This window comes from Helicoverpa zea, chromosome 28 (genome assembly GCF_022581195.2).
Source record: "Helicoverpa zea isolate HzStark_Cry1AcR chromosome 28, ilHelZeax1.1, whole genome shotgun sequence".
NCBI classification, from domain to species: Eukaryota; Metazoa; Arthropoda; class Insecta; order Lepidoptera; family Noctuidae; genus Helicoverpa; species Helicoverpa zea.
This window is the reverse complement of record NC_061479.1, coordinates 6,621,863-6,636,517: the sequence shown is the minus strand read 5'-3', so window position 1 is coordinate 6,636,517 and position 14,655 is coordinate 6,621,863. Positions and strand designations below refer to the sequence as shown.

The window sequence follows — 14,655 nt, the reverse complement described above, 5'->3', positions numbered from 1 at the left end:
ATACTTTGTTTCTGAAATCGAAGCAGCCGCGAGCCTGCACCTCATTTATATTGGCTCTTATATTTGCACGTTTTGAGTTTGTTCTCGTCTCAATTATTTTGAAAATTCGTGTGTGTTAGTTTTTAAGTTTTTCTTGTGTCCTTTTCAGCTACCCTTAGGTGTTATTTGCTAGTATATACTTCCAATCATACCTTCGGTTTTTACTCGACTGCTATGCTAAAGAGGGTTATGATTTACGTTACTTTCGTCTCCTGATTCAGGCGTTTGACCATTTTATCCTTAGCTGTCATATCTCTCACAATGGAAAAGTATTTTTGTACATTCAGAATTTTCATTCTGTCTTCGTCAGCATTGTGGTCTGCAGTTTTGGCACCCTTCACTAAAAGGTGACCTTAAGGTGAAAGCGATAAATTAGAGTGAATTCCATTTACCGAAAGTTTTACAGTTTCATCTTAGATAGAAAGTGGATTATGCAACGGTGTTGATAATGCATTTTTATATTTGTCTATAACTGTTTTCGTACAGACATCGCATAATTCTAGTTATTTATAATTTATTCCCATTTTGTGACTTAAAACTTTTGACCCATGTGACCACGAAATATCTGATCATTCGTTTTATATATCTTGCGCCAGAATCTTCCACTAGATTTTTTCTGATGACAGATGATCGTCTAATAAATAATCCTTTGCTACTGACTTGCAATTGAATGAAGTGTTGGTTCAACTACTCCATAGAAACAAATTACCTACTGAAATTACTCAACGTTTCATTTTTGGAATGGCTTCGACTGGATTTTTCCTATACATCTATACATATAATAAATCTGTAAAAAAACTGTGTCTGTACATTGAATATATTAAAAAAATAATAATTGGGTGGGGTTTAGAAACAGTAATGGAGCACAAATCCAAAAAAAAAATTCTGTCTGTTTGTCTGTATGTCTGTATGTCTGTATGTCTGTTTGTTTGTACACGCTAATCTTCGGAACTACTGGACGGATTTCAATGATTTTTTCTTTGTTGTATCAGTATTAAGCCTGGTCAACATATAGGCTATAATTTATCTTCGAAACTTGAAGACCTGATGCAGAACACCAACAGACCAACAAAACTATAAGAGATACAAATATGGTGCCATGGCAAAAATTGTTTCATATGATGAGCATTTTCAGCTGAGATAATAAATTTTAAGATCTGGAACACCTGATGTGGAATCCCAAGAGCCCAGCTTCTCTGTACCATATACAGGTATGACGTTTTAGCAAAAGTTGTTCAATTTGATAAGCACTTTCTATTGACTTATACAAATTGAAGATCTAAAACACCTGATGTGGAACTCCAGGGGCCCAGCTAGACTATAGCATATAGAGGTGTGACGTTTTAGCAAAAGTTGTTCAATCTGATAAGCACTCTCTGTTGACTTATAAAAATTGAAGATGTAGAACACCTGATGCGGAACGCCAGGAGCCCAGCTAGACTATAGCATATAAAGATATGACGTTTTAGCAAAAGTGGTTCAACCTGATAAGCACTCTCTATTGACGTATATACATCGAAGATCTGGAACACCTGATGTGGAACTTCAAGAGCAATACTACACTTGAAATGTATAGAAATGAATGTTATGAAATAGGTAGTATGTTGAATCAAAAAAAGTAATTAGTCCGTCTTTTACATAATCCTAAAATAATGGTGAGGATACCTCGGCGGATTTTAAACGCAGATTACGCGCTCCCTGTGGGTCACTTACCACGAGGCACCTATCCTCCGAGCAGGGCTACTAACCCTGCTCTAGCGACTCCACTCTGGACGGCCAAGCCAAACCAGAGGCGTGAGACCTACCCCCGTCATGGTTCACTCCGACCGGCCGGAGATGGGGGACAGTATACCCTGGAGAACTCAGTATATATAGCCCACCGGGGTCGCTACTCCCCGTCATCAGCCTCAGATGTCCTGCGGTGCTTATATCTCATTATTATTGTCGTTATTATCTCAAGAGCCTTTGTCCCAATTATGTTAGAGTCGACTTCCAGTCACGATGTAACTGAGTACCAGTGTTTTACAAGGATCAACTGCATATCTGAGCTCCACAACCCAGTTACCCGCTCAACCCAATACCCCTTGGTAAAACTGGTCAGACTTACTGGCATCTGACTACCCATAACGACTGCCAAGAATGTTCAATGACAGCCGGAACCTACAGTTTAACATCCCCTCCAAATAACGATCATTGGTATCTAAAATATACGTAGAAAGTACATACGAACTTAGAAAAGTTGCATTGGCAGGTACTTGCCAGACCAGGAATCAAAGACATACGCTCATACTTGAGAGATTGGTTCTCTACCCACTAAACCACCACGACTTCCACTAAGTCATCACGACTTTGTCATCTCAGTAACATTTAATGTTTTTTTTAACGTATTAATACGTGTAATATTTTTGCCACACACAACTTAAATGCGGACTAATTAGAATCACTACTTTTATCCCTATGGTCACGTCTTTTGCGGTTCAGTTCTCAGCGTTTTGTTTAGTCTGCTGTGCTTTTGCCGTTGAAGTACAAAAATTAAATATATGGAACGTTTCTAATGGCTATGCGTATTCCGTTGTTTTCAAGTCAACGGGCCCTTAAAATACAATATCAGACGGTTCAGATCTTTGATTTTGCTCACCCCGTAGTCGCTGGCATAAGGGACTTTATCCGCGTACGAAGTCGCGGGCAGAAGCTAGTTCTTAATAAATCTATATGCTATTTACATATTTCATAAGCTTCTTCATGTCACTATTTTCATGTTCTATGAAATCGTGGTTTCTAAGAATACGTGGAAAATAACCAATATGAGATTATAATGTAACAATAGTCAGGAGGTTCTTGTAAAGTACTGGTACTCAGCTGAATCCGGTTAGACTGGAAGCCAACCCCAACATGGTTGGGAAAAAGGCTCGGAGGAGGATGAGTCAGAAGGTTCCCCTCTACGGAGCCCTGACTGCCATATTCCCGATGCCGGTGGGACAAAATTTTGTATAATCAATATTAAAACAATGTAAATATACATATGTTAAATAAATGTATTTTAATGTATATAAGAAAAATAAGAAATCGTCAAGTTTTGAGCAATTAATACCAGTAGGAATTCAGAATCCAGCTTACCCCCTAAACACTAAACTGAGTACCAGGAAGTCATAAACACCTAAAGATAATTGTGTTCGTTTTAAAAACGCACACATAGACACGTCGGTACACGTAGGCGGTACGCACACAAATAAATGACCTCAATAGAAATGCCAATGAACTGAGAGTTAGACACCTGTGGGGAGATGAACTTTTCTAACGTTCAGAATTATTGGGGAACAGGAAAATATTTGGGGCAGAACTCCATGTTGAAATGACTAAGAACATCATCATCTACGTAGCCTTTTCCCAGCTGTGTTGGGGTCGGCTTCCAGTCTAACCGGATGTAGCTGAGTACCAGTGCTTTACAAGGAGCAACTGCCCTATCTGACCCCCTCAACCCAGTTACCCAGGCAACCCAATACCCTTTGGTTAGACTGGTGTCAGACTTACAAGCTTCTGACTATCATAATTTGCGTAGCCTTTTTTCCCAGCTGTGTTGGGATCGGCTTTCAGCGTATCTGGATGGGGCTGGTCCTAAACACAGTTTTAAACGCCTCAACCAAGTTTCCAGGGTTCCACATGATACTCATTATCAGCCACCTATCGGGACTTTAGCTTAGAAAGTACAGTCTTGCATGTTGAGTGCTCAGGTTTGAAACAATCGTTGAACCAAATTTCATACAAATCGGTCTCAATTGTTTTACTGTGTAGGCGTACCTTCTTAAACTGCCTTACTTAGAAAAGCTCACACAAGTTTTTTGACTTGTGTCTGAACTGTTCTCTACCTATGCTAATAAGGAATATTATCGACCAATTCTCACTAAAGACTCATCGCCTAAGTATGCCTCGCGAAGTACGTATGCTGCCAGCAAACATTTCGCATCAATATATTCAAGCGACAATAACTAGCGAACGACCCGACGTCCCCTTTCCGATACTAATTCCTCGCTAAAAATAAACAGCGCGAAATGTAACGTCTAGAAATAAAATAACGCGGGAAATAATCTCGCCAGACGACTGCCCTCACTTTTTCCACGCCACGTGTCAGGACGCCATCTTGACAAAAAGCGCGCTAAAACTTTGACTTTTACAAACTTAACCTCTTTTGTGTGCAAAACTTTTTCAAAGTCTATGGTCCGAAACTGGCCGGTTGTAATTTTGACTGACGCAGCGTTCCAAAACAGAAGTCTGTCAACTTTAGCATATGTCATTTGCGATTTTCGATACAACATTTTTTGCAATCATTTTTCTACCTATGTGATATTTTTAAATGTTAAATGTGATATCTTCGTTTTATCCGGTAAGAGGAGCTGGTTATTTATTTTGGTTTGTTGCACGCGATTTTTTGGGAGAAATGGCGGTTTTTACACTTTATACCGGTTCTTCAAACTGTACAGACAGAATTGTGTTGCTGGGGAGTTTGTTGCGCCACTTCTTCTTCCCAGCAAAACACATACGAAGTGGTGAAAGGGCGGGCGTTTTTGGGGGCTGTCTTTTATAAACTTGACCTTCAAAACGTGCTGTTTTCAGCCTACTTTGAATAAACTTAATTATCATTAAAAGGACAGTTTAACAGTGTGTTCTTGCTTGATGTCCATTCACTGTGTAGTGGCGATGCCCCTTGCATTGGCGCATGATGGGTGAAACTCCACATAGCTAAGAGTTGATGGCAGCGTGCCACAATCGTTATTTCTCGCTGTCTCGATAAAACCCACGTTGTATTGTAAAATTTCTACCAATAACATTCAGATGAATCGATTGGTGATATACTTGGAGTTTTATATGACTCAATTGGTTTTAAGATCTTGACTTAAACTTTTTGTAGTAAATTTTTTGGATTATTACGTAGCTATTTTAAAATATTCATCTGATGTTAAGTTGCATTCCTTAAAGATATATATAGCGGTTTAAAGAGTTTAAGCCAATTACGCTATGTCAAGATTGCAAAATATTTGCACGGTGAATTACATAGTTAAATTTTTGTGTAGTTAAAGCAAATATAATTTGACAATACACAAAAATTATCGTGGCTAAGTCTTCCAATGGCTTAGTGAAATTTTGGGCGAGATTTTGGGGGCTGTCAAAGTGTTTTATATTCCTCATTCATGGTTAGACGTTAGTCTTAACGTCTTAAAAACTTTGCAGTAATATACTTAGCTTATACATCAGAACGACATATAGGCTACTTATTATCCTAGAGTACTACCTATGAGTTACCTATGAGTACTGGATGAAATTCCCTCATTAAACCGCTGAAACTAGAGCTTCCAATCTCGCAATACCGAGATCTCGGTATTCCGGGATCCCGCATCATTTTTTAGTCTGCGGTTTCAGGCTGAAACCGCAGACTAGAGCCCAAATTCACAGACAACATAAAAGTCAGTTGTTCTTAAAACAACTCTTTACTTTGAAACTTGTATGTTCAATTAACAAATTAGACAGTTTTAAGAAAACTTACATTTATGCTCTCTCTGAATTCAGTCTAAAGCTAGTATCATAAACAAACAAATACTGAAACTCCGACCTCACCAGGTGAGGAGTGGTGACGTCATATTGACTTTGCCCGCTGACGTACATACCGACGTCATTGCTCCGCTCATGGAGAACGCATCACGCGTGCTGTGCATTGCTATAAGCTGTCTATCTGTTGTTTTGACAATTGAATTGTTTGGACGTGATGTTAAAGTTTGGATGGATAGTTTATGGAAAGCCTCCAATAGCGAGCTGCTAGTGTAGTCAATCCAATCAATAAAATGGATTTAGCTATGATTATTTGTTGAGTATATAGCAGGGCTTCTGCCAGTGGTCTCATCCGCTTCCTGTGGGAACTACTTCTCGCATCCGGATAAAAAGTAGCCTATAGCTTTCATCGATAAGTAATTGGGCTATATGACACTGAAATATTATTCGTGATATAAGCGTGTTTAAGTAAAAATCTCTTCAGCTTTATAATAAATATTAGTTGACGCAAACGTTGATTCTCTTACAAAATCACTTGTCTGAGAGCCTTTTCGAAGTAGTTTCTTTCCCACACTGTATTTAATTTTAGGCAATACTCGAAAATAACCTTTCTTAATATAGAAAATACTCAAAGATGATTTAAGGAGAAACTTATTCATGTTTTCAAAATGGCATTTCGTCATCTCTTACCTATGTACTCAGTAACTCTTAGACCTACGCTCTCTGAAAATAGTGCGATGATAAAAGGAGTTGTTTTTCAGGAATTTTCTTTGAGCCACTGGGATAAATTTATACCTATATGTAGCAAACAGTTAAGTATTTCTGTTACTATGATAGATATAGCTTGGATTAGAAATTGAATGAAACAGAATGAATCACGCTGTCTGTGTGGTGAAAATCGCTTGAAAATATGTTCAATAGTTTTTGAATTTGTCACGACACGAACAGATAGATGAAACTCGGGAGAGGATGTTATTTAGACTAATATAGTGAAGAATTTCTGTTTTTGCTTGAATGTGCTAATCTCAGGAATGTCTCTAACGATTTTAGGAATCTTATTAGTGTTAGATACATCATTACGGCTACTCTTTTTTCGGGTGTGAGGTATAGGGACGCGACTGGAACCACTTTCGCGTATATTATGAAGGTACTGTTAGTAATAAATCCTTCACCATTCATTCATCATAGATATATGTATTAAAATATCCTACATATGAGATAGCAAAAATTCAGTGTTATTGAAATTTTTCAGATAAAATGACACGTTTCAGGCGACTTCCTCGCAAATTCGCGTCACATAGTTACAATCGCAAATATTACGTAACGTGACGGATTATAAAGATATATAAGATAAATATTACTTACAAGATAGATATCATATGATAAACTCATTGCATTATTAGTTTTGTAGTTACCACCGTAAACGTAAGACGTGACTAAATGGGCATAGAAACGCTCTGGTAGCCTAAAATTTGTGACGAGTTAAAAAAAATATACATATCTGAGACTTAAATTACATACATATAGTTAGTGATACGTTTGCCAGTTATTTCCTTATTACCAAAGTAAGAGGTCTGAAGGTCACGGAGTCATAAATACAGTGAAAACGACAGTCATGTCGAGTGTCGACGTTTTTGTAACTAAGTTCAAGGTTTCAAGTTATCGCTTCTCAAGTTATTGTGCTTATGTAAGACCTCACTTGAGTGGGCTGTAGAAGTGTTGATTTATCGCGAAATTTCTTCTTTTGGACTTTAAATATTTTTGTGACTTTTTGGACTAATAAAAATGTGTTTAAAAATAAGCAGTGACGAGTAGGGCACACCTGCCAATGGACTGATAGACTGAACGAAAGTAAAATTAGGCCGAAGTATGACCGTTTTGAAGTTGGTAGGTCAGTGAACTGTGATGACGTCATAATGAGTGCTGTACTGACGATTCTGAGGGATATCGTGTATAGATGGGAGCTCACGAATTTGCTCTGGACTCAGATTATGTTGGTATGTTGTTTAGTTGTATTTTTGGCGCCAAAATTCGTTAATGGGATAGTGATTTTGGTTGGTAACGCTTTCTTAGCAAATCAATTGATATAACATTTTTAATTGAGGTAGGGACTTTCGCTTACTGAGCAAACTTTTGCGCATCTGAATAAAAAGTAGCCTATACAAAGTTTCCTTAGATACCGTTCATTCATCTCCGTACGAAATCTTATCTCAATCGGATTAACCGTTTATCTTGAAAGCGCTACAAACAAATCTTAATTATAAATTTAAGGAATTTACATTCCTCACTATTTTCCGCCAACAGTTTCACCCGCGTCCCTACTTATTCGCTCACATGGCTAAACAGTAGCCTATAATTATAATAGTCTTTCTCAATACATGGGCTATCTATTCATCTGTTCTTGAGAGTAGCGCGTTCAAACTCAAACAAACTCTTTATTATATATTATAGTATAAAACGTGCTTTTGCGAAAGTATTGGCTTAAACCATCGTTTCGAAGAAAGTTGAAGCTCAAAACCTACTATAGTTCGGCCATTCAGAGAATGCGTTCCTGACACGTCGCGATTGAACTGACGACGTAACTTTGCAATGGCGTTGCAGTTACGATAAAAATATTTTTGCTGGTTGTTTACCGTTTTAACAATTGAGGAGCATTAAAACAACATTATTATATCAATAATCAATGAATGTAGTTACGTCGTCAGTTCAATCGCGACGTGTCAGGAACGCATTCTCTGAATGGCCGAACTATAGGTACTAAACCCCGGTAATTTTTAAAACCACGTTTTAATAAGGTGGTTTATAGATTCTAATTATTACCAGAATACAAAAGCTACGATCATAAAGCCTTTATAACACTGACACCGTTACCTTGATTTGTTCGTCCTTGACACACTTGTATCCTTAACGATGTGGCGTAGTGATCGAATCGGGTCGCTACTCCTAATTGTTACATATTGAAGGAATATAGATGTGTAATTGGGTAGAGGTGATTCCAGACTGGCATAGATATGTGCGTAGCTTTTGTCCACTCGTATAGTTTTTGTTAAAATCAATGGGGCGATTGGGTCTGCGGAACTGTTCGCGCGAGTTACCGCGGCGCTGGTACATGAAGGGCTTAAGAAGGAACATGGTGGGTTTTAGTCAGTAAGAGTCTGATACCCATTTTCACTAACAATCTCTTAATCTAAGTGCCACTTAGAATAAGGGCTCACCCAATTTTGACATAAATAACTATGGATAAGGGATACCTAAACTTTGGTGAAAACGAAATTCTTATTAAGTATTCCGTAAATGCTCTTAGGGAATCCCTTAATTTAGGTATTTGTTGGTGAAAATGGGCATGACACTCCCTTACGCTGCACAGACTGCGGGAGCCGTCATTTGATGATTTCCTATCAAAATAATAATTGGGGCGTCTGGTATCTATCTAACTATCGCGCGTTTGATCTATCTATACCATTCTGCCATACGTTGATACCTCAATATGGTTTTTGCAAGAAAATTGGTCGATGTTCCGAGCCGATATAGAGTTTGGCGAAAATATGAGCGTTAACTAAAAGTGTAAGCGCAAACAAACAACGGATAATAGTCGGTACAGATTGTTTTTGACGCGAAATGATACCATTCACACTCATAAAGTTATGCTAGCATGAAATGTGTCCATATTTTTCTTTACGAGCAAAATATAACTTATGTATTAGATATGTTATTACCAAATAGGCCACGATTAAAATGCACACTGCAATAGAAATCTCACTGCAGTTATACCATAGCTCATATTTATCGGTCATGACCCAGAACTGGTTAATTCACCCCCATAGCTTCACGCTTTGGGGTCACCGCCACACCCCCATAGCAACATAACCACGTGACAACCATGAATAACATATAGTTACTACCAACCATGGAGAATAAAATGACTAGCGGAGGTGCCGTAACGGAAAATCTCCTAAGAAAGTAGCGCGCCAAAATGCTGGTGTTCGGGGGACGAGGAACGTTACTGTCTTCGCCCTTATACGCTTTCTTTGGACTAGACGATATTTTGTAATGCCAAAATCATTGACAGATGTCCTAAAGGACCCGAACGCCTCGTTAGTTCATTCGTAACTGATCGTTTTGGTCATGCCCACTGTAGTATTTGGGCTAGAAGAAGCCGCCTGACCTATCTGCATTATGGCATATCCGCTCATCTTTGCTTACTCTGTGCTATCACCAATCGTTACGTATGTACTACTGATTGTGAAATTTGGCATAGGTTTTTGGCTTACACTCTTTGAACGGCGCCTGAGCAGTCTGAAACGCGCAATCATTGCAACCCGCACGAAATAATCTCTTATTAAAATAATTGTCGAAATGCTATTTCCCGCCGGTATAACCTAAACGCCATTTTTCCCGCGCGATCCGCTGTCAGATTTGACAGCTACCAGCTCTTCTCGCCACAGACAATGAAGTGTTAATGTTATGTGACCTCTTTCAGGGCTCTGCCCTTTGAAAATTAAAGTGTTACGATGCGTTAAACTTTGAAGACTTTTTACAGTGTGTGAGAACATTTTGTAATATCGACCGTTTGAGATGTAAACTATTTGTGCATAGACAATTGTGTCGTCCAAAGTTTGTGGTCAAAGATAAACTTTAAAAAAACTTTACACAACAAACTCTGCAACTGGACTTTGAAAATACTTCAGTTTTGTAAACTATAAAGTTGACCGGTTTCGTTTTAGTTGATATACTTTAAACTTTAAGTGGTGTTTTAGACAAAAATACATCTTTAAAATTCTTAGTATCAATTGACAAACTTTTCCCTTTTTGATCTTTTGTACCATTCGAACCGTCCACATACATTTTTACAAATTCCCCAATTTCGATACCTCGACGATCTTACAACCGGACTTATATTTCTACTGACGTTAAGTGTTGAAGCAAAAACGAACAAACTTTGACCAACCTCCTGTCAGTCCGCGGAGGAGTGCTCTTGCCGCCTAGTCCTATATGCTCACTTATTACGAGGCCCTGGTGATTCTAGCATGCTTGACGACGGGCCTCATCGCACTTGGCCATGAGGTAAATATGTCATGTAGCTGGTTTTATGTAAATACTTGGCTGTTATTAACGCACATAAGTATTGAAAAGAAAGAAAAAATTAAAAACCCTTGTGGACTCGTTTTCACGGAAAATGTAAATGTCTAGTTTTGTTAAAACAACTGTAAACAGTTTAAAAATTTAACGACGCGCGACGGAAGTTTTTTTGCACGAAACGTAATATATCACCCCGTCATTAATATAGCTCACATGGAGTTTCTTTTCTTACAAACGTCACATGGTGCAGCTGATTAGAACGACTGCCTATCTGACCTCCTCAACCCAGTTATCCGAGTAACACACCTCTTGCTAATACTCGTTGTTTTAGAGTTTTTTGGCGTCTACCTGTATCAGTAGACGGGTGCCTTGACTAGTCGTGGTTTCTAACTAGACCCACAACTTCTCTTCTGACTTGCCAAATACATAGGAGGAACTAAGTTTTCTTAGTCACTAGTGAGGCTGTTAACTTATCCACGATCCCCCTAGCATATGTGCGTTAGTAACACCAAGATTTGAAGTATAGTTCACGTCAAACTTAATGACGGTTTATAATCTAAATGCCGACCGATTCGTGCGTTTTGAACCGCCATTAAGTTTGACGAGAACTATAGGCAGCATACCACTGATGGTTAATGACGGCAAAGGTGTGGATGTCGACGGTGCTTCGAGCCGCGGCCTCGCAGCGTCGCGCCGCCCCCAGGCCGGACACACCCGCGTCCCTCCCAGCCCCGCCTGCCTGTTGTGGGGGGCAGAACCTATGGGGTCAATACCTACCAGGTGGCTACTTGTATTTGATATTAGCTTCAACCCCGTCTCTTGGTATTCACTGCCTATGTTTTTCGGGGATAGTGTAGCTTCCCAATAATGAAAATTTTTTTCAAATCGGTTCAGTAGTTGCGGAGCCTTTGGGGTCAACAAAATAATTATTCCAGTTTATTACATTATCAAGGACTATAGATTCCTACATTGCTATAGATTACCTGTAGCCTATAGTTCACATTTTCACTCAGTTTTTTGGATACAGAAAGGCATATTATAAAAAAATCTTGCTATTTCTGAGTCATCAGCATTAGCCTAGTCTTTTCATAACTATTTGGGTCGGTTTCCACATTTACATGGAGCGACTGCCTATCTGACCTCCTCAACCCAGTTACCTGGCTGATACCCCTTTCCATGTAAATTCAAGTATTTAACTAAAGCTTAGTTCATTTGAGTTGGTTATTATTTTATTGTTTTTTAAGTATGTACGAAAATTTACCTGATGGATGACAAATACCAGACAACAGGTGTAAAAGTTGTCTAATCTCATTCTTAGATTATGGGACTTAGAAAAAACTCTTATCATTTGATTATCTCTACAGTAACAATTAACGTAATTTCGATAACAGTTTGTTGTCTATTACGATATTATTTTTAATTAACACGCTTATATTAGCTTCACTTGTAACTATGTATGTAGGAAGATCTTAGAATCTTAACCCCTTTCCCGGTCTTCGATTAGGACGAAATTTTGCACACGCTCGCGCTCTGAGTTCTGATGGCAATACATGACTAGTGTATTTTTTAGTTTTTTAAACTATTAATTTTCCATACAAAATCTTCTATGTAACATTTTCAACAATCATCATCCTCCGAACCTTTTTCCCAACTATGTTGGGGTCGGCTTCCAGTCTAACCGGATGCAGCTGAGTACCAGTTTGCCACAAGGAGCGACTGTCCTGTCTGACCTTCTCAACTCAGTTACCCAGGCAACCCAATACCCCTTGGTTAGACTGGTGTCAGACTTACTGACATCTGACTACCCGTAACGACTGCCAAGGATGTTCAATGACAGTCAACAATCCTATGTGTTTTTTTCGAACGTCGTCTAATTGTTCGGTTCGGCTATAAGAGCGCTCACAGACGCGGCGGGTCGTTAACGCACGGATGTCGCGCCGCGTGTCGTGCGGAGGCCGCGAGCACAGCCGCTTCGCCGTGCAACTTGCCGCGGTGACGTTCGCGCGAATGGTACGAGAAGATGGGGCCAATTTCACCTATGTAACAGTCTGATTTACAGCTTTTAAAAGTTGGATTACTAATATCGAAAGTATCCTCACTAATAATCAGCCCATAAAACGCATACTACAATACCAAAGTACCCACCTACAATTGTGCTACCTGCTTCAATTACGTTTTACTCAGTCTACGCAGTTTTTATAAGTTTGAATTTATGGTGAATTGCCGTTTTGGTATATCAGACAGTCATGTTGGTGAATTTGGCCCTTAAAAGTAGCCATTGACAACGTACGGCCACGACGTCTGTGGTTGCTTTAATTAAAGAATGAATTTCACGATGGACCGTTTCAGAATTACGGCTATAGATCCAATTTTTTATCCTCTTTAAGCAAATATGTGCATGTGCGTATGTATTTGTTAAAAGTATATAAACTACTATATAATTTTCTCCTATAAACGTTTTGTTTCTACACTTACCTTTGCATCTTCGAGACTGTAAATCTGAGCCGAATTGCGATTCGGCCTATCGTAATTTGTCTAACATCGCAGTGATCTTTTCAGTGTCGTGTGGAAGTAGTCTTTAAATTTTTTGGCAAATGACTAAAATGTTTGGATTGAAGTTTATTTCGTCCTACTAATGTGTGATAATAACAACAATTATATAGAATGTACATATGTTTGTAAAAATCCAGTCGTTCCAAATTTGCATCACTAGAAAGCAAGGTTCAGGCACGCGATGAAGTTGAACCAACAGCCAATTTTAGTTGATAGACCAACGTTGTTTAAATGGAAATCTTCTTTTCCCTTGAAGTGAACTTCTATTCTTCTTATTTACGTTGTAAGTAGGGACATGAAAAATGTCTTTCTTCTAGAGATAATTTCGACAGCAAATGACTAGTATTTTGGCAAAAAGATCTTAGATTGGTGTTTATTTTTTTATATAATTCCATTGTTTTGAATGGTTCGTTATTTTAGCTAAGTACATCCCTTGTTTTGGTGAGTTTCCCCCTGAGCGATTTCAATATTTATAGGGTTGATGTAAATCAAAAAATACACTTAAAAATGGCTGATTTTCTAGAGCCATAATAATTGAATTATATACATAGTAAACATATAGATATAGTATAGACATATAGTAAACAGATAGACCGCCATTTTTGTTTTGTTCCTGTCAATGTCAGTTTTGACAGTTGAAACGTCAGTGTCAATCAAGTCAGTCAATCCTATTTATTTTTTAATCGCAATCCTTAGAGTGCACTTTTTGTGTTTTTTTTCCTCATTGATTTTGTGCAGCATGCGATTTAATCACATAACGGTTTGCTTGGTTATGCCCTCCGTTCCACTTAAGTATATTAATTTTATGTTGCAATCAATTGTGTACCTACCGAGTTTTGTTTATTCTGTGGAACGCATGTGCATAGTTTGGTTGTGGGTGACTTGCGATTTTTTTGTCGCAACTTTTTACTTCAACAAATTATTCATATTTTCGTATAACTTGCATTGTTGTAAGAAATTGTACAATTTTCGTGAAGAGAAAAAGTTGCGACAAAAAAATCGCAGCGACAAAAAAGTCGCAGCCGCGTTTTTAGCCTTGTGGTCGTGATTGGCAGGAGTTGGCCGGCGGCAAGAGCGGGCCTAGCGGCCTCCGGCGTAGCAGCGAGCGCTCCGACTCGCTGCCCGACTCGCGCACTGACAAGCAGTCCAGTCATACTAGTGGTGAGTTGCCTTTATTTTTTACTAATATTTATATAGTAATGTTACAGCCTTTGTATCGTCCCACTGCTGGGCACAGGCCTCCTCTCACACGGAGAAGGATTGAGCATTTCTTTAGTAACATTTGCAAAAAAATACTTCCAGTAATCCAGAATCTCTGAGTGATTATAAGCTCTATTATTGCCATGTTTCGTCAAAATCCATCCACTAAACTTTGTGTGAAAGAGTCATCAATCCAAAAGTCTTGTTGTTTGTCTTGTCTTAGCGACTATTAGTTCTACTACT

At 38.6% G+C, this 14,655-nt stretch overlaps 1 protein-coding gene across 2 annotated transcripts in view; it reads left to right on the top strand.

The window, feature by feature from the left end:
- The window catches only part of LOC124643738, a 30,634-nt gene that overhangs the window by 8,480 nt on the left and 7,499 nt on the right, over window positions 1-14,655 (top strand). For both annotated transcript variants that reach the window (XM_047182799.1, XM_047182800.1), the window contains exon 4: window positions 14,268-14,373. In XM_047182799.1, the coding sequence (XP_047038755.1) occupies window positions 14,268-14,373 (106 nt within the window). The remainder of the gene's footprint in view (window positions 1-14,267; window positions 14,374-14,655) is intronic.